The sequence below is a fragment of the Natrix helvetica genome (assembly GCF_964273705.1).
Source record: "Natrix helvetica genome assembly, chromosome: 1".
NCBI classification, from domain to species: domain Eukaryota; kingdom Metazoa; phylum Chordata; class Lepidosauria; order Squamata; family Natricidae; genus Natrix; species Natrix helvetica.
In genome coordinates, this window is record NC_138548.1 from 320,082,196 (window position 1) to 320,105,519 (window position 23,324).

The 23,324-nt window shown below is 37.5% G+C and overlaps 1 protein-coding gene across 2 annotated transcripts in view; it reads right to left on the minus strand.

Moving 5' to 3' along the window:
• GRM7 (glutamate metabotropic receptor 7) overlaps positions 1-23,324 on the minus strand; it is a 562,205-nt gene that overhangs the window by 15,646 nt on the left and 523,235 nt on the right. The window contains exons 9-10 of one of the 2 annotated variants that reach the window (XM_081966277.1): positions 16,867-17,113; positions 10,628-10,720 (exon numbers count right to left, since the gene is read on the minus strand). In XM_081966277.1, coding sequence (XP_081822403.1) covers positions 10,650-10,720; positions 16,867-17,113 — 318 coding nt within the window. In that variant the 3' untranslated portion in view covers positions 10,628-10,649. The remainder of the gene's footprint in view (positions 1-10,627; positions 10,721-16,866; positions 17,114-23,324) is intronic. The other variant, XM_081966278.1, reaches the window with a different exon arrangement.

The following is a 23,324-nucleotide window of genomic DNA, read 5'->3' on the forward strand; positions in this document are numbered from 1 at the left end:
GGAACAATTCTACAGAAGACTATGTTTCCAGCTTTCATTTAATGGCCTGCAAATGTTCTTCATAGCAATGTAACAGAACAAGCAGTGTTAAGCTCCACATATGCTAGGTATAATATCAACTAGCAGTAACTATGGCAACAATTCATCTATCTCCTTATTCAAAAGCAAGTGAAAATAGTATATGAACTACTTTCATGTATGATTACACTATGTGCTGAATTTAAATGAGTTTTTGGGGATAACCCAAAGCAAATCTGATCCTTATGACTAGTTTGTATTCCTATGGCAATTATTTCCATATAAGCAACATTTACTAAGATGTTTTTGCATATTTTACTGTGCAAAAGTCAGTCACGTTTCTCACTCGCCTACATTTTATTATATTTTCAGATATACTCTTCCTATCATAGTCATAGCTCAAGTTAGTCTGCTGTGCTTTATTAATCCAACAGACCTATAGTATATGTGTATGGTTCTGTGTCTATTTATGTGTGTATGTAGATTTATGTGTATATGTCCTTAGGAATATTAAATATTAAGGGTACAATATTCTTTTGAGTAGCCAATTTGTGTTGAATCCACTATTCTGTTCATCTGCTAATGCGATTTTAGTTAATTGTCTTAGCAGTATATAATAGAGCAGGTTTATTATTTATTTACTCATTTATCAATGATTAACTTAATAATATTGTTAATAATATTGATGATATTATTTAAATATTCTTAAACCTTTGATACCAATATTGCATTTTCCTTCTTATAAATCTTTTATAAATGTACTTGATTTTTTTTATTAAGGTGCTAACTTTTTAAGAGATTGGAGCATATGTTATTGCATCTACAGTTCATAGCCTATTCACCTAAAGGTATGGGGAAGAACATCTTATACAGTAACACTTCTATGACACAAATGAGCCTATTTGGTGCCACTAAGCTCTTAGAGAGGCTTGCATTAAACATGCAGTTTTATTACTATTATTTTTGTGAACCAGTATTAAGATTTAATATATGCTAAAGTAAAAATGTGGAAATGTTAATTTAAAAATATTTTAAATTCAACAGGCATCCATGGCAAGATCTCTTTCAAATTATACAGCTAAATTTCTGAAATGTCCCTTTCACTAAAATGCAATTCTTACTTGAAAAAAATGTTTACAGTTCTCACCTGAATGACTTATTGCTTACCTTCTCAAACTATAGCTCAGGTAAGTAAAATGTGAACAGCAGGAGTAATAAATTCAAAGCTCTTTATTGATCATTGGTTCACACCTCTCAAATCCCTTGCCTATTGGACCTGAGTCTGAAAATATCTAACATGCCCATATACCTGTAAAGCATCAGGTTGTTTACACATAATGTATGTAATACTTTATAGAATGTATAACATGGTAAGCAAAGAAAATAGTAATTGGTTCCTTTGATACAAGTCCCAGCTTTGGTCTGAAGATACCTTCAAACATCCAGGAAAACATTGATTCTCCATCAAGATCTATGACCAACTCTCAAGTAAGTATCATACTATGCCTATCTTTGTTATATCTTATCAAGACATATGTGTTTAACATGATGCTTTGAATAGTCAAAATTCTGATTGAAGCCCAAGACCATCTCTCAAAATCCACCTCAAGAAGCTTTCACTACCTGAAGCCTAATAAAGGCTTTTCCATTAGGCTCTTTGGTAGACTGACTTTGGCTTTCAGAAGGTAAAGCAAATAGTCTAATGAATGGAAATAAAGATTCTACATCCAGAAGGTTGAAATGTTAATTGACAACTAATTTAATATACTCTCTAATGTGAACTTGATAACAAAGTTGGTCTTTAGGAAACACTTTACAGATGGCAAGGGCTGATGTTGTAATCAATAATTATGTGAATTACTAATGCAAGCAATGAACAATTTCCTAGCTGTCCAGATGGAGAGGAATTTTGCAGCAATGTATCAGGAAATGAAACAGTTGATCCTGAAAATTCCAGCTGGAACAAAGCTCTAGTTACTCTGATATAGCTGAAGAGTTGGAGGGTCATGCTACTCACTTCCATCTCATCAAAGACATATGCACCAGTTTAACTTTCTGAACTGTTATCAGTCTCATTTAAATGCAGTGACTCATGAAATGTGCCCCAAATCAAATCTCCATGTAAGCCTTACATCTTAGCTGAATTCAGAGAACTGGACTTCATCAACTGAATGAGCTATATGGAAAACAAGACTACTAAGGCAAATGGCCAAAATTAGCCAAAATCAGATAGCCAATTTGGAGATTCCAATTATAAGGAAATGTGTATTTTTATTTCCCTTGTAACATTTTCTGTGTACTATGCTGGCTTGTAATTGTATCTGGCAGAAATGGATGTATGTGAAAAACTGCTGATCATATCCTCTAATATATTTTTGTTCAAGAGAGGATATTAATGATAACCAGGAACGTACAGGGCCTCAAGAACAGTGCTTCACTTCCATATAGTATTAACAGCTCCTAAAACAATGGTTATTTCCTGCCAGAGGACAGGAAATAAGATGCATGGCTGCCCAGTATAGAACAAAGTGTGGTTAACTGGTGCAGGAACAGAGAGGCATGTTTGCCTCAAAGAGCTGTGGACTGTATTTTGGATCCATTTTTTGTCTCAGCAACAGAAGCTGGACTGACGGATTTAGTCTACAATGAGAACTTAGAATAAATGAAAGTCCAGGTGAGGAGTCCCACAGCTTCTCCCCACAGCTATGGGGGAGAAGAAGTGAGTTCTTTTTTCCTATAGGAATGCAGCCTGCAGAACTATGATAACTGGGAAAATTTGCTTAATGACATCTTCTCAATTCTTTGCATTGCAGGTCATAATGAATGAAGGGAAAGGGGAAGAATGACTTGATAAAGAGCTTTCATGCAAGAATTAGGGCAAGAAACATTGTGGTTTGGAAACTGTGATAAGGAAACTCCAGCCTTTATTCATTAGAGTGAACATTTTCTTGGACATTTTGAATTTTTTTTTCTTTTCAGGTTTTTAGCAATCTAGGCTGAACTGCAGTTTATGAGATAAACTATTAGCAGATACACCTCTCCCATCTGTTGGCAGTTTAGGCTAATCTCCCTCCTGTTGCTTCCACAAATTCTCCTCCCAATCTCTCTCACAAATCTAAAGGACTGCAACCAAAGAGCCAATTCTCATTAATTAAAAGTTATCTGCAGCTTCTGCACTGCAATACCAAAGCAATGAGGAAGAACAGCTACACCAGGGAGAAATCCCTCTATGGTACAGGAATTGGGACAATTTGCTACAGCCAACTTGCTGTGGCCAACTCACCATGACCAACTCATCATGGCCAACTCTCTGCAGGACAACTCACTATGGCCAACTTGCCATGGGTCAACCCACTGCAGGATAATTTAACAATTCTATTTAATTATTTAAAATAAATAAAAATTATTTTAATTTTTGCCATTCCTGTTTCATTTAGTCCCTCCTTTTGAATCTTTCTTTAATGATTGTATTCCACAATTTCTTTGGTATTAGTGTAACTCTTGTCCGGAAGTGAGTCCTGTGGCAAGATGCCAGGGCAAATTGTCCTGCAGCAAGTTGGCTGTGGTGAGTTAGCCATGGTGAGTTGGCCATGGTGAAGTGTCATAGCCCCTATGGGTACAGTTTCCAACTGATGTGAACAATTAGCAGCCTAATGCCCTCCTGTGGGTTTGACTACACAGTGTTGAGTGGAGAGTTTCATTCAAAGTATATGTCCAGCATTTTACAGAAGTCTATTGAGGCATCAAAACAACACATGGATGGAAATATGGAAATTTGGTTTTATTAGTCATGATGCAGGCAATGAAAAACTGTACAAAAGAGATGGTTTACACCCATCCAAGAAAGGGACTGAGTTACTTGGCATTAAATTCACAGATTTTCTGGATAAACATTTAAGCTGAACAGTGGGGACACATAATTAGTTCATACAGAACATTTCTGTCCCCAGCAATCTAAAACTCATAGGGTTATCAGCGCATGTAACATAGATGTTTGTGCGGGTAAGATTATCACTCCTGCTGTCAAGCAAAACCAAGCATTTAATAGTGAGTGCCATACCATGTGCATGAATCATACAAGTGGCAAGAAAATATGGGCAGTCAGGGCGGATCACTTCTGGTTTCTGCTGGCGACGGACGTGCTGTCCACTGCTCGTCTCCTCGGTTGGCTCCGTAAGGAGCACAGGGGGCCTTGGAGGGGTCTTCTGCCGAAGGGCGGCTCGCTGAAACCCCCTGGAATCGGCAGCATCTGGCGGGGGTGTTTTCAGCCTTGCCTAGGAGCCGGGGAGCAGAGGTGGAGGGGTTTGGGACAGCTTTGGGCTGTCCACCCTTTTGCCGAATGGGCTCCGGGAGGAAGGAGTTTATCCAAGGAAGAGGGGCAGAATGCTGATGGTGGGGAAGCCATCTTGATCTCTTTAATCATTATTAAAGGATAAGCAGCAGACTACTGTAAGTTCGTGTTCAACTTATTTGAAACTGAAGATTAGAGTGGGGTGTTTCTTCTCTCTACCCTGCCCCCTCGGATTAAGTGGCATTTGAACTATCTCTCTCTATATTGGAATGGAGAGAGAACAAAGGCTGACTCATCACTTGAACTAACTATGTGAGAAAGATCGCTATCACAATTGCAGGAGATGATTGCTGAGCTGTCTTTAAAAAAAAAACTTTATGGAGATCTCCGTTCTTCTCCCTATGAAAGGAGGAGCCAAGATGGCTCCCTTCCATCTTTGTTTTTGCACTTACAAATGAAGTCTGCCTTTTGAAACTACCTTTGGAAAAAAAAACTCTGGTATTGTTTTATTACCCTCTCTGAGGGAGACTGGGACCTCCCCTGTTATGTGGTCTTCCTGGACTTTGATTAATTGACTTTCCCCTTTCTGGTGTGCCTCGGTGCTTTGGAACTGTGAAGGAGAATTAACTCTTCGCTTTTGGATTTGCCTGCCCCCTTGGACCGGCACAGCTGCGCAATCCGCTGACGCCATTTTCTTTGTAAAAGACTTATATACATCTCTGAATTTAGACAAATGGGGCCTAAGAAACCACCAACGGGCAAGTCATTTTCGGCTCCTGCATCTGCCACCTCCAGTCCAAGCATGCAGCAAACGAAAATTACTTCATTGTTACAACAAGAAGGGTCTGGAGAGAGCCCAAAAGAGCTATCTGTTACCCAAATGTTTCAAGAAATTATGAGGGGTCAAAATGAGTTGAAAAAAGAGGTGACAGATCTCAAAGATGAACTCAGAGATGTTAAACATCATATTTCAGAAAACAAACAGAGAATTGTGGTGTTGGAGGAGGGAGCGGCTGGGCTGGGGGAGGAGGTTAAGGCAATCTGGAAGGGAAATGTAGACCTGGAAAATTTTATGGCAAAAATAGAATTTGAAAGAATGTCCTTTTTTCTCAGATTCCAGAACCTACCAGAGACAGAAAATGAAGACCTTAAGGATATTATGAGTACAATTTAACAGACTACATTAAGAGAGACAAAGAACAGCTGTGGTGGGATATGGATCTGGTTTACAGGATTAATTCAGCATATGCTAGAAGTCATACTGTTCCAAGGGATGTACATGTTAAATTTCTCAGGAGGACCACAAGGTGCTTGGGGCCCAAAGGGAGGGACCACTAAAATACAAAGATGAAGAAATCACCATTCTTAAGCAAATTCCAAAAAGGATAAGAGAAAGAAGGAAGAAGTATTCCTCCTTATCAAAGAAATTATACAATAAAGGAGTTTGGTGTAGATGGTTATTGCCAGAGGGAATGTTGATCTTTTGGGAGGGAAATAGAATTAGAATTAATACAGTGCAAGAGGCTGAAGCCTTCATTAAAAAAACATTTCATTCTCCTAGAGGACGAACACAGGGAAGGTAGTGAAAAGAGTAGCAAGGTACAAGATATGAAGGAGGAGAGACTGTGGCTCCACCTGGGGACAGGGAGGAAGGAGCAATATCGAAAAGGCTCAGGTCACAAAAATAAACGTATTTGAAATATTTGTAATTGTTGATATACTAGAAGGTGGCAAAGGAAAATTGATTGAACACATGGTTGATACAATGTAGAATAAGATTCTGTTTTTTGCTTATCTTTTATACGTTGTTTTTGATATTGTAAAAATTGTGAGATTTGGAGGGATTTCTACCACTAGTGTGGGAGCTGCCAAAATTTTCTATGTACCCCTTTACCTTTTCCCATAAATGTTTAAAAACCAATAACATTCTTTTTTAAAAAAACGAAATAGGGGCAGTCAGGCATAACACAGGTTATGTAGACAGTAAACACAGGGTCAATCAAAATGGACTCAAATGTCTATACACAGAGTATGAGGAATAAACAGGGTGAATTAGAAATTCAAGTAGATGGGGGCAGATACTATATTGATACCATTACAGAAACTTGATGGGATGAAATCCACAAATGGAACATACAGCTAGAAGGATTTAAATTATTTAAAAGAAATAGATCAAATAAAAGTGGAGGTGGAGTTGCACTATATATAAGAAATAACTATGTCTCTACAGAAACAGAGGACAACAATGATGAGAACTATCTTGAATGCATTTGGGTCAATGTTAAAGGTGGGGGGGGGAATAACATTGCCATAGGTCTATACTACAGTCCTCCAAACTAAGCAGAGGAAGTAGATGAACTTTTTGCTAGTCAGCTAACTAAGATACGTAGGAAGCACACCACCATAGTAATGGAGGATTTTAACTACCCTGACTTCAACTGGGAAACAAACTCTGCACCAAGTGGAAGATCCAACAGGTTCCTAACGAACCTAGCAGACAACTTTGTTTCCCAAAAAGTAGAGAAGGGAACAAGGGGATCGGCCACATTAGACTTAATTTTCACTAACAGAGAGGAAATGATAGAAGGTGTTGAAGCCATAGAACTCTGGGGGCAAGTGACCATGCAATATTGGAATTAAACATTATGCAAACACAAGTAGTAGAACAAAGTCAACCTAGAGTCTTAGATTTTAAGAGAGCTAATTTCAATAAACTTAGAGAGAGCTTGGGAAGAATTCCATGGATGAGAATCCTCAAGTGGAAAACAACTCAAGAAGCTTGGGAAATTTTGAAAAATGAGATTACAAAAGCCCAGTCTGGCACAATACCAATGAAGAAGAAAAATAACAGCTCCCAAAAGAAACCAGCATGGCTACATAAAGAACTCTCAGACAAATTGAAAGACAAACAAGTTAAATACAAAAAGTGGAAAGAGGGGGACATAACTAAGGCAGAATATCAGCAAATGGCCCGAGCCTGTAAAGATGAAGTAAGGAAAGCTAAGGCTCACAATGAAGAAAGGCTTGCCACAAACGTAAAAAATAACAAAAAAGCTTCTTCCAACATGTTAAAAACAAGAAAAAGGTTAAGGAAACAATTGGTCCATTGCTGGGAGAAAGTGGCAAGAAGGTGACAAGCAACAGGGAGAAAGCAGAACTATTTAACTCATTTTTTGCATCTGTGTTTACACAAAGGGATAAAACAGTCCAACTTATCAAAAACAGCACCACAAAAATCAGATTAGGAACACAAGTTGAAATAGGGAAGAAAATGGTAAGTGAGCACCTGTCTACCCTACACGAGTTCAAATCACCAGGACCGGATGGATTACACCCCAGGGTTCTGAAGGAACAGGCAGATGAGATATCAGAACCACTGAACTATATCTTTCAGAGGTCCTGGAGCACCGGGGAACTGCCAGAGGACTGGAAAAGAGCTGATGTGGTTCCCATCTTCAAAAAAGGAAAAAAAATAGATCCAGGAAAGAACAGACCCATCATCCTGACCTCAATACCAGGAAAGATTCTGGAAAAGATAATCAAGCAATGAATTAGCCAACAACTAGAAGTAAACAAAGTAATAGCCAAAAGCCAACATGGGTTTGGCAAAAACAGATCATGCCAGACTAATCTTATTGCATTCTTTGATAGTGTGACAAAATTAGTGGACCAGGGGAATGCCATCGATTTAGTTTACTTGGACCTCAGTAAGGCATTTGATAAGGTAGACCATAACCTACTACTAGATAAAGTAGAATAATGTGGATTGGACAGCATCATCACCAGATGGATTCATAACTGTCTGACCAACCACACTCAATGTGTAGTTCTCAACGGAACTGCCTCTACATGGAGGGAAGTATGCAATGGAGTATCCCGAGGCTCTGTTTTAGGCCCAGTGCTCTTCAACATCTTCATCAATGATTTGGATGAGGGAATAAGTGGGGAACTCATCAAATTTGCAGATGACAACAAGCTGGCAGGAATAGCCAACACTCCAGAAGACAGGCTTAAGATACAGAAGGATCTTGACAAACTTGAACATTGGGCAATATCTAATAAAATGAAATTCAAGAGTAAGGTTCTACATTTAGGCAAGAAAAACAAAATGCACATGTACAGTATAGGTGGTACCTTGCTCAATAGTAGTAACTCTGAGAGGGAACTTGGAGTCCTAGTGGACAACCATTTAAATATGAGCCAGAAGTGTGCAGCAGCTGCCAAAGGAGCCAACACAGTTCTAGGCTGCATCAACAGAGGGATAGAATCAAGATCATGTGAAGTGTTAATACCACTTTATAATGCCTTGGTAAGGCCACACTTGGAATACTGCATTCAGTTCTGGTCACCATGATGTAGAAAAGATGTGGAGACTCTAGAAAGAGTGCAGAGAAGAGCAACAAAGATGATTAGGTGACTGGAGGCTAAAACATATGAAGAATGGTTGCAGGAACTGGGAATGTTTAGTTTAATGAAAAGAAGGACTAGGGAAGACATGATAGCATTGTTCCAATATCTCAGGGGTTGCCACAAAGAAGAGGGAGTCAAAGTATTTGCCAAGGCACCTGAGGATAGAATAAGAAGCAATGGTGGAAACTAATCAAGGAGAGAAGCAACTTAGAACTGAGGAGAAATTTCCTGACAGATGAAATCTTTGTTGTCCAACACAAAGAGCCAAAGATTTTTTTTTGTTTGACAACCCTCTGAATATTCTCTGGTTTTGTTTTTGTTCAAGCCGTTTAATAATCTATGTTTGGTGTTTGGAAATCCCTCACCAGGTGAAGTTCTTGCACAAAGATACTGATGTACATCTTGTGCCAGCAGTTATTGCTAATAGAATACTTCCTTTATTTAATGATTTGATTTTCACACTTTGTCTTCTTTAGAAATAAAAGTGATGGGAATGCATTCTTTGGGTGCTTTTAGACAAGACTTTCATTGTGCTCATATTTATCATATTCACAGATTTGTAAGAGATATCAGGGTCTGCATATCATTGAGTTCCCTTGCTAATCCTACAATCTTTTCCTGCTGTTTCTTCTGTTTCTTTTTCTCATCACAAAAGATCCATTAAGGAAGCATTAATTTGATTCTAAGTGCCAGGAGATGTTTCCACTGGGAGCACCCTCTAAGGCTTCAGAATTGTTTTTAAAAAATGGAAATGAAAATATCTGATTAGATTACTTAAACCCTTATGAGGGGAAACCCACACATTCTGAGCAAGGTAAGAGCACACGTCTTTTAGTTTAGTTGAGACAGGTACTTTCAACAATCTTTCTAAGAATAAAAATGGCTGTTTATCAATAATCATCAGTCGAAGGCTTTAATTAATATTTTAATAAGGAAACAATTTTAACCAACATTTTCATAATACCACAAATACATCAGTTTACTAGAAAAAAATAATCATCTCACCCATCTGCCAAACAGTAAATATGTTGTAAAAAGAAAATCACAAAACTATTAGGATATGAGCGTATGATACATATCAGATAATAGGTCTTCACACAACCCCTTTTTCCTTGTGTTCAATGAAAGAATGAGAGAAACAGGATGAATCCTAAATAACTAAAAAGTTCAGCACTTCAGTTCATCCTGATGCTCACAATCTAGAAGACTGATCCACTATCTCAACAAAGATCTGTATTTATCTAGGACCCTAAACAGTGAATTGTAACTATTGAGTACAATGATAAATCCTCTGAGGATATGATCAGGGGATGTGATCTTACCATCACTGAATACCAAGAACGGATGAAGGAAGATCCCATAGCTTCTCATCATTCAAAATCTTATCAGACATACTGGCTTATAGTTCCCAAAAACCTGTCTCTTTTAGTCACAGGTGGCATGAACTTAAGGTTGAAGTTGATTTTTTCATTAAGAGAAGAAAATTTTCCTTTCCTTTTCTTTTTATTCCTCCCCCCATTATAAAGTTAACTTCTATTTCATTTCAAGAAGAGAAAAAATATTATCTTTATGCAGAGATCAATCATCATACATTCCTCAAAAACATTCTCTCAAACTAGCCCATATCCAGTCCTCCATAAGAAGTTAATATTTGAGATTAGAAATGAAATATCAGCAATTAATATACACTGTGGGGCAAAAAAAAAGGACAGATCATGGATTGTGGCTTTCCATTAGCTGGAAAACATTCTCACAAGCTTTGTATTGACTTTATAATTCATGATTTAAATTAATACAATGCAAACAACTAGGTTTCATTAGCAACTTACTTCAGTAAAGTTAATGCATTTTTAACATTTAATGATTTTTTAAAAAAACAAAGCAGTAAAAGTTAGATCTTTATCTTACCTTCTAAAAAAGCAGGCAAGAGCTATACTGTAGGTGGAATAGTGTACCAAGTAACAGATTTTTGAACACTTTTTCTTACAGGTGGTATGCAGTCTATAGGAAAAGTAAATATATTTGTATATATAATCCATGGGTTTAAATATATCATATCATTTATTTTTATGAGCTAGTGTCACTCATAAAGCTTGTAACTTGTCAAGCTGCAGTATATCGTTTATACCGTCAAGAAACCAAGCAGTTCACAAAAAGGTTTGGGTATTTCCAAACACAGAAGAAAGCCTCCTTATATCAGAAGCATGAGTTGGGACTGTTTATACAAATTAATGATTGTGTCCAGAATCCAATCCCTTTCACCATGCTATCAGTCTTCATTGCTCTTCAAAATTTGAGGTTGGGTTGATTTTCTTATCTCTCCTGTCCCTCAAAAGATGAAGTAGGCAACAACATGCCAACGATGTCAGAAACTCATACAGATGAACAAGCAAAAGAGATAGCTCAGCATAGCAGCATTTGTACAGCAAACTGTGCAATGCATTCACCATTCATGCCTCTTTAAACAGGGATACACAACCAATGGAAACTTTTAAGCCCTGCCTTTTTGTAAAAAAAATTGATTGCATTCTTACATCCTTCTAGTCTGAAAGAGATAGAAAATCACAGGAGAGTTCAACCTTAGGTATGTATGGTACACTACTCTAGCTGAATTGTGTTTTGGCAACTCACTTATCATGGACAGGAAGGAGAAGAACTCCTAGCTGAATTGAAGTGAGCCTCTCTAAATGCATATTAAACAGACATCCATTTCATTTTACTACTGAAATAAAACTTGTGGTGATCAGAAGGTGACTCCTCCAGCTGATGATAAGAGTCAAGCAAGTGTTATATTTCACACTGCATTTTCTCCCAAATATTATTTACCAAGAACATCAATCATATATCACCCTCACATAAGTGAGATAGAGAGGGGGGCAGGAAGGAAGAAAGAGAAAGAAGAAAGGAAGAAAGGAAAGAAGGAAGGAAGAAAAGAAAAGAAAAGAAAAGAAAGAAAGACAGACAGACAGACAAACTTTTGGGAAATAGCAATAGTTCATGATCCTTAGTTGATCAACAGGTATCAAATCCTACGTGAACAAAGAAACTCATCTTCAAATATACTACCACCTATCTATATTTAAATCAACATCCACTACCTTATTATTGGCAATCTTCATCTGACTGTAACCTCAACATTTAATTAAGTTATCCTTGGCAGGAGAGAATAGACTTATTGTTTTTAACTAAATAACTAAATGTATTGTTTTTCCTCTCTGTGAGAAAAAGAGAAGGAAAGAGTGCAAGAGAAATCTGGTTGCATGTCTTCCTCTCTTCTACACTACGCTTCTTTCAAACACACCTTTCTGACTAGAGGCAGCTTACTACAAGTCTTCTTCCTTCACTCCATGTAGCCCATTGAGGCTAAAGAACTCCTGAAAGCTGCTTGTATTTCTGAATTTCTGACCCTTCTTCATTTCCAATCTCTGACATCAGCAGTATGTCAGAAGTTCCTTGATGAACACTTCACTTTATTACATTAAAAATATGATGACTAGCATGACTAGCTTTTTAAAAGGTTTAGCTGAATACATCTGAGGTATGACTCAGATCCTGTTGCAACCTATACGGTGCAACGGGGCTGGGCGCCCACCACATGAACCTGTGCGCGCATGCGCACACACGCATAGCGTGCACATGCATACTTACCACCTGCGATGCTCCGCAACGCCTCCGCAACACTCCAGCTCTTGGAGGAGCATCACGCAGGTGCCATACGCTCTGTGCGCATAAGCTCCAAAAACTTCAAATACTGGTAAGGAGCGTGGGCAGGCAGGCAGGCAGGCAGGCCCTCTGGAGCACTGTATTGGAACTGTACCTGGTGCTCTGGGCAGGCACCGCTACGCCCGTACCACAGTGTCCCGGTCATAACCCATCACTGGACTACCAGTAGCTTCATATCTTCCATTTTCCATTATTGAAAAATATGAGGTAGATATCAACAGCACGTCTGCATATCTTGACCATTAAATGAATACAGAAGGTTGAGACATTTATTTATTCATGATAGCCTTAGAATCAATCAAACTATCTATCATTTTATCTTCTAAATAGGGTTATTAGGAGCATGATTTCTATCATCTGTAAACCAGATCAGTTTCTCAATCTGGCTCCTTTAGTATATATATATATGGCTGGCTATAGAGAGTGATTAATGTCTGTTTGAGAGAGAGAGGATGTGAAGAGACTTTATTCAGTTGCCTTGGACAATTTCAGTTCAGTCTTTGTCTTGTAGCCATGCTGGCCACATGACCATGAAAATTGTCTTCTGATAACTTTGGCACCCTCAGCCAAGAAATGGAGATGTGCACTGTGCCCTATTGTTAGACACAACTGACAAGGAAACCTTTACCTTTTTAAGTATGAAGTATCTAATTTAATAAATACATATTATAACAGAAAATGATTGATATGGAAAATAATACTAACATCCCATTGCTTACAGGCCACAAGAAACTTTCAACCTTTTTTTTTGGGGGGGGGGGGTAGATCCTGGAAGCCCAAATACCTGAAACACAAATATGTGGGATTTTTTGCAGATCTATTCAGGAAATGAAAAAAAAAAGAGATGGGTGGGTGGGTTTAAAATGTAATGGGCTTTACAGATTCATTAATGTACAGTAACTTCATTAAATAAACTGGGGAAAAAAAGTCTCAAACTTTCTGTATCCAATGTCATTGAACTATTCATTCACCACATAGCTATCTAAAAATGAATTTTCAAACGTAATTATCCCTGACAACTACAAATCTTTCAATTTTATGGTATCAAACTAAGCATAACAAACAGATCACTAAATTAAAATAATATCAATTTGGCTGAGATGCCTTCCATTGGCACCAGTATTGTTGTCATGATTAGGAGAACAAACATTCCATTTATTCAAATAAAAGCACAATCAGAGATTTTGTTAAATCCTGTGAGATTTAGCCTGTGAAACTATGAGAAGAATAAATTACTTCGGGGGAAAGAAACTATATGTACAAATTTCGCCTTCATTGTTAAGATGCTGAAGATACTGAAAAAGGAAGGAATTAAAGAACAACAAAAGCAGACAGACTTACAGTCAAACATATAAGAGCAAAGCAAAGCTTTTCAATGAAAAAAAGCATTCATGCATCAGATGCAAATTGTGATTATGATTAGTAGGTTGGTAGGCATTGGACAGTTGACTTTTAAGGCTTTTCAAAGATCCTTCAAAATCCCATACTAGGGATCCCCATTTTTGTGGGGGAGGAGTAAAAAAAAAGGTCCAATTGGAAGTCTAAGATCATTTCACGGAGGTCTCACACATTGGCTCTTTACCTAACTCACAAAATACCCTCAATAGCATCCATGTCACCTTCTTTTTTCTAACCAGGTAAGAAGAAGAGTAGACTGCAGACCCATTTTATTTTGCAAGATCACTTATTCCTTATGTGTAAAACGTAAGGACCGTCTTGGAAATAAAGATAATTCTGCAGCCTAACATTTTACTTTGTGGTATACTCCTGGTTTCCTCTTTAAAATACTTAAAAATGCATATATTTTCCATTTAAAAATTCAAGCAAACATTTGTTTGATAGGTACAAGCAGGGAAATGAGTGCTTGTGAACACCACACTAGGAATTCCAGACCTACATTTTTGTGTAGAAATACAAAAGTTCAATTCATACCTGATAATCAAAACAGAGAAACCTATAGTCCATGAAACAATGTTGGAGTATAAGTCTCACTCTCCTTGTCTACCAATCATGGTTATATAAGATGGTAGGATATTGCCAATATCCAGCAACAACTAGATGGCTAAAAGTATCCCACTGCTGCCACATAGGAAAACTCTCATAGTATAAGGTGAAGATAACACTCAATCTCCACTGTAATTCATTCTCCATTGTAAAACATTCAGCACAATATTTTATTTAGTTTACCACTGTTATAAATGTTTAGGAGAGAGGCTAATCTTCACCAATACCTCCTTAAGTATCAACCTGGGTGCATCACAGAGAACAAACTTACTCAAAGTTCAGAAGAGGTACTATAAAGATTGGACATTTACAAAACCCCTTACAAGATGGACTGAAATATTGGGTCTTTTCTCTGCTGCCACCCAATTTAAAAGTGAACCCATTGGCTCTTTCTGGCAATACCAATGCTGTACATTTCAGAAAAGGGAGCTAATAATGCCCTGGAAGATAGACTCCATGATGACATACCATCATTATTAGGACATTGTGTGGATGAGAAAAAAGATGACTGGTACTATATCACCTTCCTAGGACCATTCATTTACAAAGCACAGAGTAAATGGCCTTTAAGCACTCCGATGAGCCACAGTCTCACTTTTAAACTGAACAAAGGAGAGCGGAGAAAGCCCTTTGACCATCTGATAATCCAATTTGTAACTACAAATAGCACAAGAAAATAATTTCTCTTTCTCCACTCAATGAAAGTTCCTGAATTTGCCTCTCCCACCATACGTATATTTATCTTCTCCTTCTGTTTATTACCAGTTTAATGGAGAATAACCGAGATAACAATATTGTAGTTTTAAAAACAATGACTGCTAGAATAAACAAGTGCTGAGACCATGAACAGGAAAAATGTCTGAAGATGGAGTAATAAAAAAACTGATGATCTTGCATATATTTGATTGAAATGTCAGATGCCCTATTAATGATGCTTCATCTGCAGCCTATGATTCATTAAAGCATGCTGTGATAGCCTTTTTCTGAATGCAATGGGGCAATAATCTGCATACAATAGCAATGATTTTTTTTTCTCAAAGCCTTTCATTAAGGAAAAAGGAGAGAAAGTCAATAGCTAACTTTTTTTAAAAAAAAACTTTTGGAACAAGAAATATCTTGGTGTTTGGAGGTACACAAATCTGTAGCATTCATTTAGGAAAAAATAACGTGATTGTATAATTTTAAAAAGAAGAAGGAACACATTGTTAAGCACTATCATCCCACAGAACATCTGACAGCAAATCCTATACCGAATACCAAATATGGCTCTTGCAAAACAGTTAGTATCTAAATTAAGGATAAGAATACTCAGTCACTGCTTAGGAGGTGTTGAAATGACTTGGGGTTATGCCAGAAACTGTCCTTGGTACTCTTCATCTCAGGACAGTCTCAGAAGCTGCAACAAGCTGATGTTGTTGACTCAAATTTTTCAACACTCAGTTTTCTGATTTAACCACTCGATCAGGATATCCGCCCAACTTTCTCCAACCTGACACTCTGGAGATTGGAGCTTAACAAGGATATTTGCATGGTAAATGCTTCAAATTCCTAAACATCTGAACAGTGTTCATACTGAATTGAAACACCACAATCCATATAAGCACCACAACCACTACCATCCTATTTTAACTAGGCATGGTTGTTTTGTGTTCTCTGCTGTTGAAGGACATCTACCACCGTTTCATATTGGAACATGAAACATCAACTGACTTAGGATATTAATTAACACAAGACTTTTTTAAAGTTTAGTTTTTCCTTCACATTTAAAGCAGATAGCTCCAATATTGCATTGTTGTTGTTGTTGTTGTTGTTGTTGTTGTTGTTGTTGTTACTGGTAGCATTTAAAGACATTTCCTTTAAAGCTGTAGCGAAAACCTCAGACCAGACGGCATCCTCTGTATTGTTGGACTTCAATCCCTGTCACCCTCAAAAGAATATGGCCAGTGGTCATAATGATGCCATGAGGAGTGAAGGCATATATTGCATATACTTTTTGGTATGAGTAAGCTATATAAAACAGGCAAAAAAAGAGGATACCCTCACCTATTTCTTGCCTCACTATTTAACAGCATCAGAAATAGGTGACCTGAATTAGTATTCTGTCTGAGATCAATTATCAAAGAACACCACATGCTCAAAAGGCTACCCCCTAAAAGGAAAGGAGAGATGTCTAGAAGAATTGCCTGTGGTATTCTAAAGCAACCCAGGGAGTTATTCTCAGCAGGGAGAAGCTCTGGGCAAAAGATTAACATTATAAAAGCAGCATCTCATGGGAATAGAACAGCATAAGATAGACTTCTGTATAATCTTCAGGTTAAGAACAAAGTAGGGATGAGTTCTCAAAGATAAGGTTCCTCTCAACACAGTCTCTACAACACTCTGGTAAAAAAAAAAAAAGGAACAAGTTTCAAACTACTTACTGTTTGGATCTACATTTTCACAAAGTTCTGTTTTTGCTTCCCCGTTGGGCCTGTCGCTAGTTTTGTGTGATAGTCGTGATGACATGGTGGCTGCTGTCACTACTGCTTTGAAGCTACGTTTCCGCTTTTGGACATTTAGTTCAGGATGGAAGATGATGATGTAAACTTTCGGCATGTAAAGCATCCCCAGAGCCACTGAAGCACTTAAGTTCATAGATATTGTAAGGGTGGTAGTTTGTACATAGACCTAGGAGACAGAATAGGAAAGGACAGCATTGAAAAACAAGGAGCGGGTGAGTGCAATAACTTCAACAATTTTGCTCTACATAGCATCCCTTCACATTTTAAAAGCCCTAACATATTCCTTTCTATCTACTGCCAAGTTTAAATTTTCTCAATTTTCTGTTTCTCACTGTAAATTTTAGTTTCTTGTCCTCTGGTCATCCTCATTTCCCTTCTCTGAACCTATTCTAGTCTCTCTGAGTTTTTCTTTAACTGTAATGTCCCAGATGGACACTGTTCCTATAGTGAGTGCTGCAGAATTTAGCACACCTACTACTTTTCATAATTTGGAAATTATGCTATGTTTGATGCAATCTAAAAATTATTTTTCCATTTTTAGCAGCTGTGTCACATTAACTTCCAAGAGTCTCTATACATCTTTTGCCAAACCGTATATGTGTATTCTGCACCAATGTATTTGATTTCTTTAATTTAAATGAATAATGTTATGTTTGTTTCATCCTTTTATTTTCAGTCCAAATTTGCTAAAGCAATTTTTAGATTTGTTTTTATCTTTCACTATCCCACTCGATTTTGAGCCATCTACAATCTCATCAGCACCGTTCATCTTTTTGTCCAGGTTATTACAATAAATATTTCAGATTCGCAGCTTTAGGACCCAATCTGACAGAATTAAGTCAATACCTCCTAGGATTTGATGAGAAAGCATTGATCAATAACTCTTTAAATACAGTTTCCAAGCCAACAGTGGATTCACTTAACAGACGTGGTATCCACCTATTTTAAGGTGGTTTCTAAGCACACAATTTGCCTTTTTACAACAGTTAATATCTGGTTTGACATTTGTTTGCAGTAATTTCTTGTCTGTTTTTAATTTAATATATACATGTTTTTCTTCAGGAAATCATGTTAAGCAATGTAAGCAATTTGAGAGAAACGAATATTAAACAACATGAAAAGAGTCTCCTTACATCTTTTGCTAAACCACATTACGTGTATTCTGCATCAATGTATTTGATTTCTTTAACTTAAATGAATAATGTTATGTTTATTTCATCCTTTTATTTTCAGTCTAAATTTGCTAAAGCAATATTTAGATATATTTTTATCTTTCCCACTTGATTTTGAGCCATCTACAATCTCATCAGCACCTTTCATCTTTTTGTCCAAGTTATTATAGTAAATATTTCAGATTCGCAGGTTTAGGACCAAATCTGACAGAATTAACTCAATACCTCCAAAATTTGATGAGAAAAATTGGTTTTTCCAAAAGGATGTTCTTGGATTTCAAAACTCTAACCCCCTACTCCTCACAATAAAACCTCTTCTGCACATTGAGTCTGTCCAATGCATTATTTTGACTGCAGCCAAAATAATGAGTCTTAATTCTTGAAAAATCAAGGAAAGCAAGGTAAACAACCTACAATTCTTTGCCAGACACTCCTTAAAGCCCTGTTATTATGGTTTTGGATCTCCTTCTAACCATAATTCCACATTTTAGTGTCATAAAGGAAGAAAATTAGAAGCCTGAGTCACCCTACTTAGAGATGATAAACCCATATTAGAATAAGCACTAAACTAAGTTATCCCAGATAATATTTTTAAACTGAATTATCCAATCTCTTTCAGTCCCCCAAAATGAAAGACCAAATAACAACAATCAACTTGGCCTTAACTATGAGCATGAAATATTATATACATTTCTCGCTACCATATCTTAAGAAGGAATTATTGAATTGGAAAGGGTTCAAACAAAAGTAATCAGGAGCATTTAGGGTTGGGGGCTATCAAAACAGTCAAGATGGTGGCCAGAAGCCCAGAATTTAAGTTGCCTTTTTTTACATGATTAAAGTGCAAAAGCAGCTGTCCTAAGTGAAAGATTACAGCAAGTCGTTCCTCAGTTTGCAGAAAAGGAGGCATGGCAAGGTTATATATAAAAAAATCACAAATGGCACAAATAATATGGATAAAGAGATTTTTACCCTCTTTCATATTATTAGAATTATTTACATGAAGGAAAAAAGCTTACTTTTTAAGTAAGTTAAACTCAGGGGTGGGATCTTACTGGTTTAACAACCGGTTCACAGAGTGCATGTGCGCAGTTCAGAGATTACTTAATTTCCGGATTGCTGCTTGGGAAGGAAAACAGCTGAGGCACAGCAATCCATTCTGCCACGTGACTCAACTGAGAAGATAAAGGTAGGTAAAGCACAGGGGCCGGTGGATGGGCCCATTTGATCATGGGAGCGAACCGGTTTGCTCCCAGCTGATTGTCATAGCTACCGGTTCACCTGTACTGGTCCAAACCAACAGGAACTGGTCTCTGTTTAACTATGAAATTGGCTGCCTAATATAGTCCCTCAAATGAGGCAGTGAGAATCCAACAGAATAAAAGAACTGGGTTTCTTCATGGAAGATGAAACTATCAATAGTTACTACTACAGAGGAGTATTTAGCATTCCCTGAATGATAGGCGGCATGTTTTAAAGTGGGAAGAAGCTACATCTTCCAGTCCAGATGTAATGGAATATGTGGATGATTTGGGGGCACAAAAGGAAGACACAGGATTTAACTGTCAAAGAAAGAAACTTAGGAAGTATCCATCTTAATAGATCAAGCAGTTAAAAGTAGCGGTGGGAAATTTGTATTTTGAGACCTGCAAGATTCTATTAATGTAGCCTTCCTGTAAAGAAGAATCTAATCATGTTGGGCTGACATTAGGCTAGCAAACTTCTCAAATACATTTAGATGGTCATTGCATAACTCAAGGGATAGACTAAATGGGACTCTTGTCATCTCCATCAAGGTTAATTTTATTCTTATTTTATGCATAGCTGAAGGACAATAGGAACTCGTTCTATCAATGTGACAATGGTCGTAGTGCAGGTCAGTGGCTGCTACTAAATGGCTCCAAAATTTCCTTCCTAAAGTATTCTACATTCAGAGAGCTTGTGATAGAATAGTGCTTTACAAAATGGCTATGGGAAGATTGAAGCAGCACATGGAAAAAAACTATATATATTTTTAAAAAATGTCAAAGCCACATGCATTATAATTCTTCCCTCGTACAGAAATGTGAGTCAAGAATAAATTCTAGCTCTTTTCATGCCATTCATTCTTTTCCTTTCATTTCTAAAAAAGAATGAACATTCTAAGGGACCAAACCATTCAAGCACTAAAGCATGATTTTAGCTTCCATCAAGTCAAATAAATCCTATTCTAAATCTTCTTGTATGCTAAGAATTAAGTGCCTGAATGGGTCACCTACCTGTACAAGCATATAGAACTAAGGATGAAAAATTAGTAAATCATGTTACAGATCACAGGGGCTTTATGATGTTTTGCAAGCTTCATCAAAATATTTAATAGTTTAATCGACTAATGCTTTAATTGCAGATTAAAATTTGTCCACCTTTTATTCTTTTATCTGGTTTATAGAAGTATGTTAATTCATTCTTGCATGTTCCAAATATAAATGAACACGAAATTTGTCCACCTCAGACATAGCCGTCCTTGAAATTTGAAGAGAAGGCTAGCAACTATTTTGCATTTTAGGACAGCTCTGTTCAAATATTGCCTCAAATTATACACTAACATAGAAAGAATAAATTCCCATGAGCTGTAAGTTTGCAATTTTTCTCCCCCCCACTTCACTGGAACAGCTACAGTAAGATGGAAATAGCCTCCATACTCATTTTAAAATGATTTCAGTGCCTGAGATGGAAATTAATATTAAAGAAGAGTCAATAACCAAAGTAGTACATGCCAAAAAAATGATAAGGATATGACTGTAATTTTTAGACTTTGGGATGACAGATGAAAAGATCCCTCAATCCAGGAGTATGATTGTAGTTAGTGGAAAAGAACCTTGAAATTCATGAATAGGTTTGGAAATGATAACACGGTGAGGCCAAAGCCTCAAGGGAATTACTAATAACACCAGATTTTTAAAAGGGTCCTTTGCTTGCCTAACACAACCACTGTTGGAACAGAAACTATGGGAAGTCCCTGTTTGTTATGAACTCAAGAAAATTTGAAATGGTCACTAGAGATAAAGTGCAATAAATTATTCAGGCTGCTTCAGGAATTTGTGAATGTAGGTAGATTGGAATGGTCTACTTTATATCAGATCATTATATGATATTCAGGACATGAGATCATAGGAAGGAATTGGGTGGCAATGATACTCAAAGAGACATTATTATAAATGTGCTAATTTGTAACTAAATAAATGACAGGACCATATCAGAGTTAATGGTTCCCCAATGAACATCAAATGTTATACAAGGTATGGTTCTATAACAGACAAAATCCTGCAAAAGCAGTGAGGAATTCAATGGCTACTTGCAAAAGGGAAATGAAATGGCTAGCAAAAACATAATCTTTCTAATTAGCACCACAGTGCAAAATATTCTGTAAACTGCCGTGGGTGAGTAGGCGGCAATATAAATTCAATAAATAAATAAATTAAAGTTGAAGAAAGGGAGCAACCTAACATTAAAGAAAGATTTGGATAAATAAAAACAATAATGTCAAGTACACATTGATGGACGTTTAAGAGACCTCTTTGTTCATTGCCAGCATGTGGTTTAAATAACAAACCATCTACTCAGAAACTCAGCATCTTTAGAAGTACAGCATTGCAATAAAATCATAGGATACAAAATGAAAAGGTTCAGTGTAATCAGTCAGGTGACTTCTACATGCAGATTGTTTCCATAATGTACCAAATAGGTATGTCCACAATATTTGGTCTGGTTCACAATTGGCCTCATGAAAAGTTTTGTTTTGTTTTTACCTTTAGTTTTATTGATTCGTTTGAGCTGGCTAGGATCATTATCTGAGATAGGTGATCATATAACTTCTATTAATCAATAAATAAATCAAATGCAGTCAAAATATATCAGTTCTATAAGAAATGGAGTTGATATGCTTATCTTAGGTAATAAAATACCCTGGGATTTATGGAAAGAGATAAGGAATTCTCTTAAAGCTGAACTGGAGAGCAATGCAAGTAGGTTTCAAGTGCAAGTAAAAATGGATAATGAAAGTTTGGGTCTACCCAAACCATATTATAACAAAGACATGACTGGAAAGTATGGTATCAAACAAGAGTACCAAAAATTGAGATATGTGGATGGCACCCTTTTGTTATTCAAAATCAAAGATAGAAAATACCTTATTATAAAAATAAAACTGAAACACTTATCTACATACCAATTATACTACTCCCTCTCAGTGTAAACAAAATTATACAAAATGCAGAAGGTGGGGAAAATAACCATGTTTGGCAAAATTGAGGCACGTAGAAGATGGGAAAGATAACAGATAGATTGGATTTTTGACAATGAGATCATTTTCGGAATGCTATAGAAATTGCTGCAGTACAGATTAGCAACTGAGGGCAGGTCAAAATTGTAGGTGTTTTTCCATAACAACACTAGTTGTTAATCCTAACCCTAACAAACTCTGAGTCAATGAGGAACAAAAAAATAAAATTGTTGAAGCTCATCCGTTGGAGATCCTCCCGTTCCGGATTTGACCGAGCACAGGCACGAGCCTATTTGAGGACGTACCTTGTGGCATTAAGAGCGGCCAAACGTCAACATTGCGCCGCTCTTATTGCGTCTGCAGATAACCGCCCTGCCGCCCTGTTTCGGGTGACCCGTTCCCTCTTGTTTGAGAGACCACGGGAAGCCCCACTACAGGGCAGAGCAGAGGAGTTTGGGAATTATCTACAGGACAAAGTCGCTCAAATCTGGATGGGATGGACCCCTTTCAGTGGTTCAGTAGAGACGCCCGTTGCGAGTCTTGAGGGACCGCTTTGGGAGGAGTTTGACTCGGTTGCCATCGAGGATTTGGACAGGTTGCGTGGACGTCTGCGACCCACCACATGTTTATTGGACCCGTGTCCCTCCTGGCTTGTACTGGCATCCTGGGAGGTTACGCGCGACTGGCTCCTGGGCCTGGTGAACGCCTCGTTGGGTGAGGGGTCTCTACCGGCCGCCTTGAAAGAGGCGGTGGTGAGGCCCCTGCTCAAGAAGCCTTCCCTGGACCCAACGGACCTAGTCAATTATCGTCCAGTCTCCAACCTTCCTTTTTTAGCGAAGGTTGTAGAGAGTGTGGTAGCACAGCAGTTCCCACGTCACCTGGAGGAAAATGATTATCTAGACCCGCGCCAGTCCGGCTTCCGACCCGGGCACAGCACGGAGACG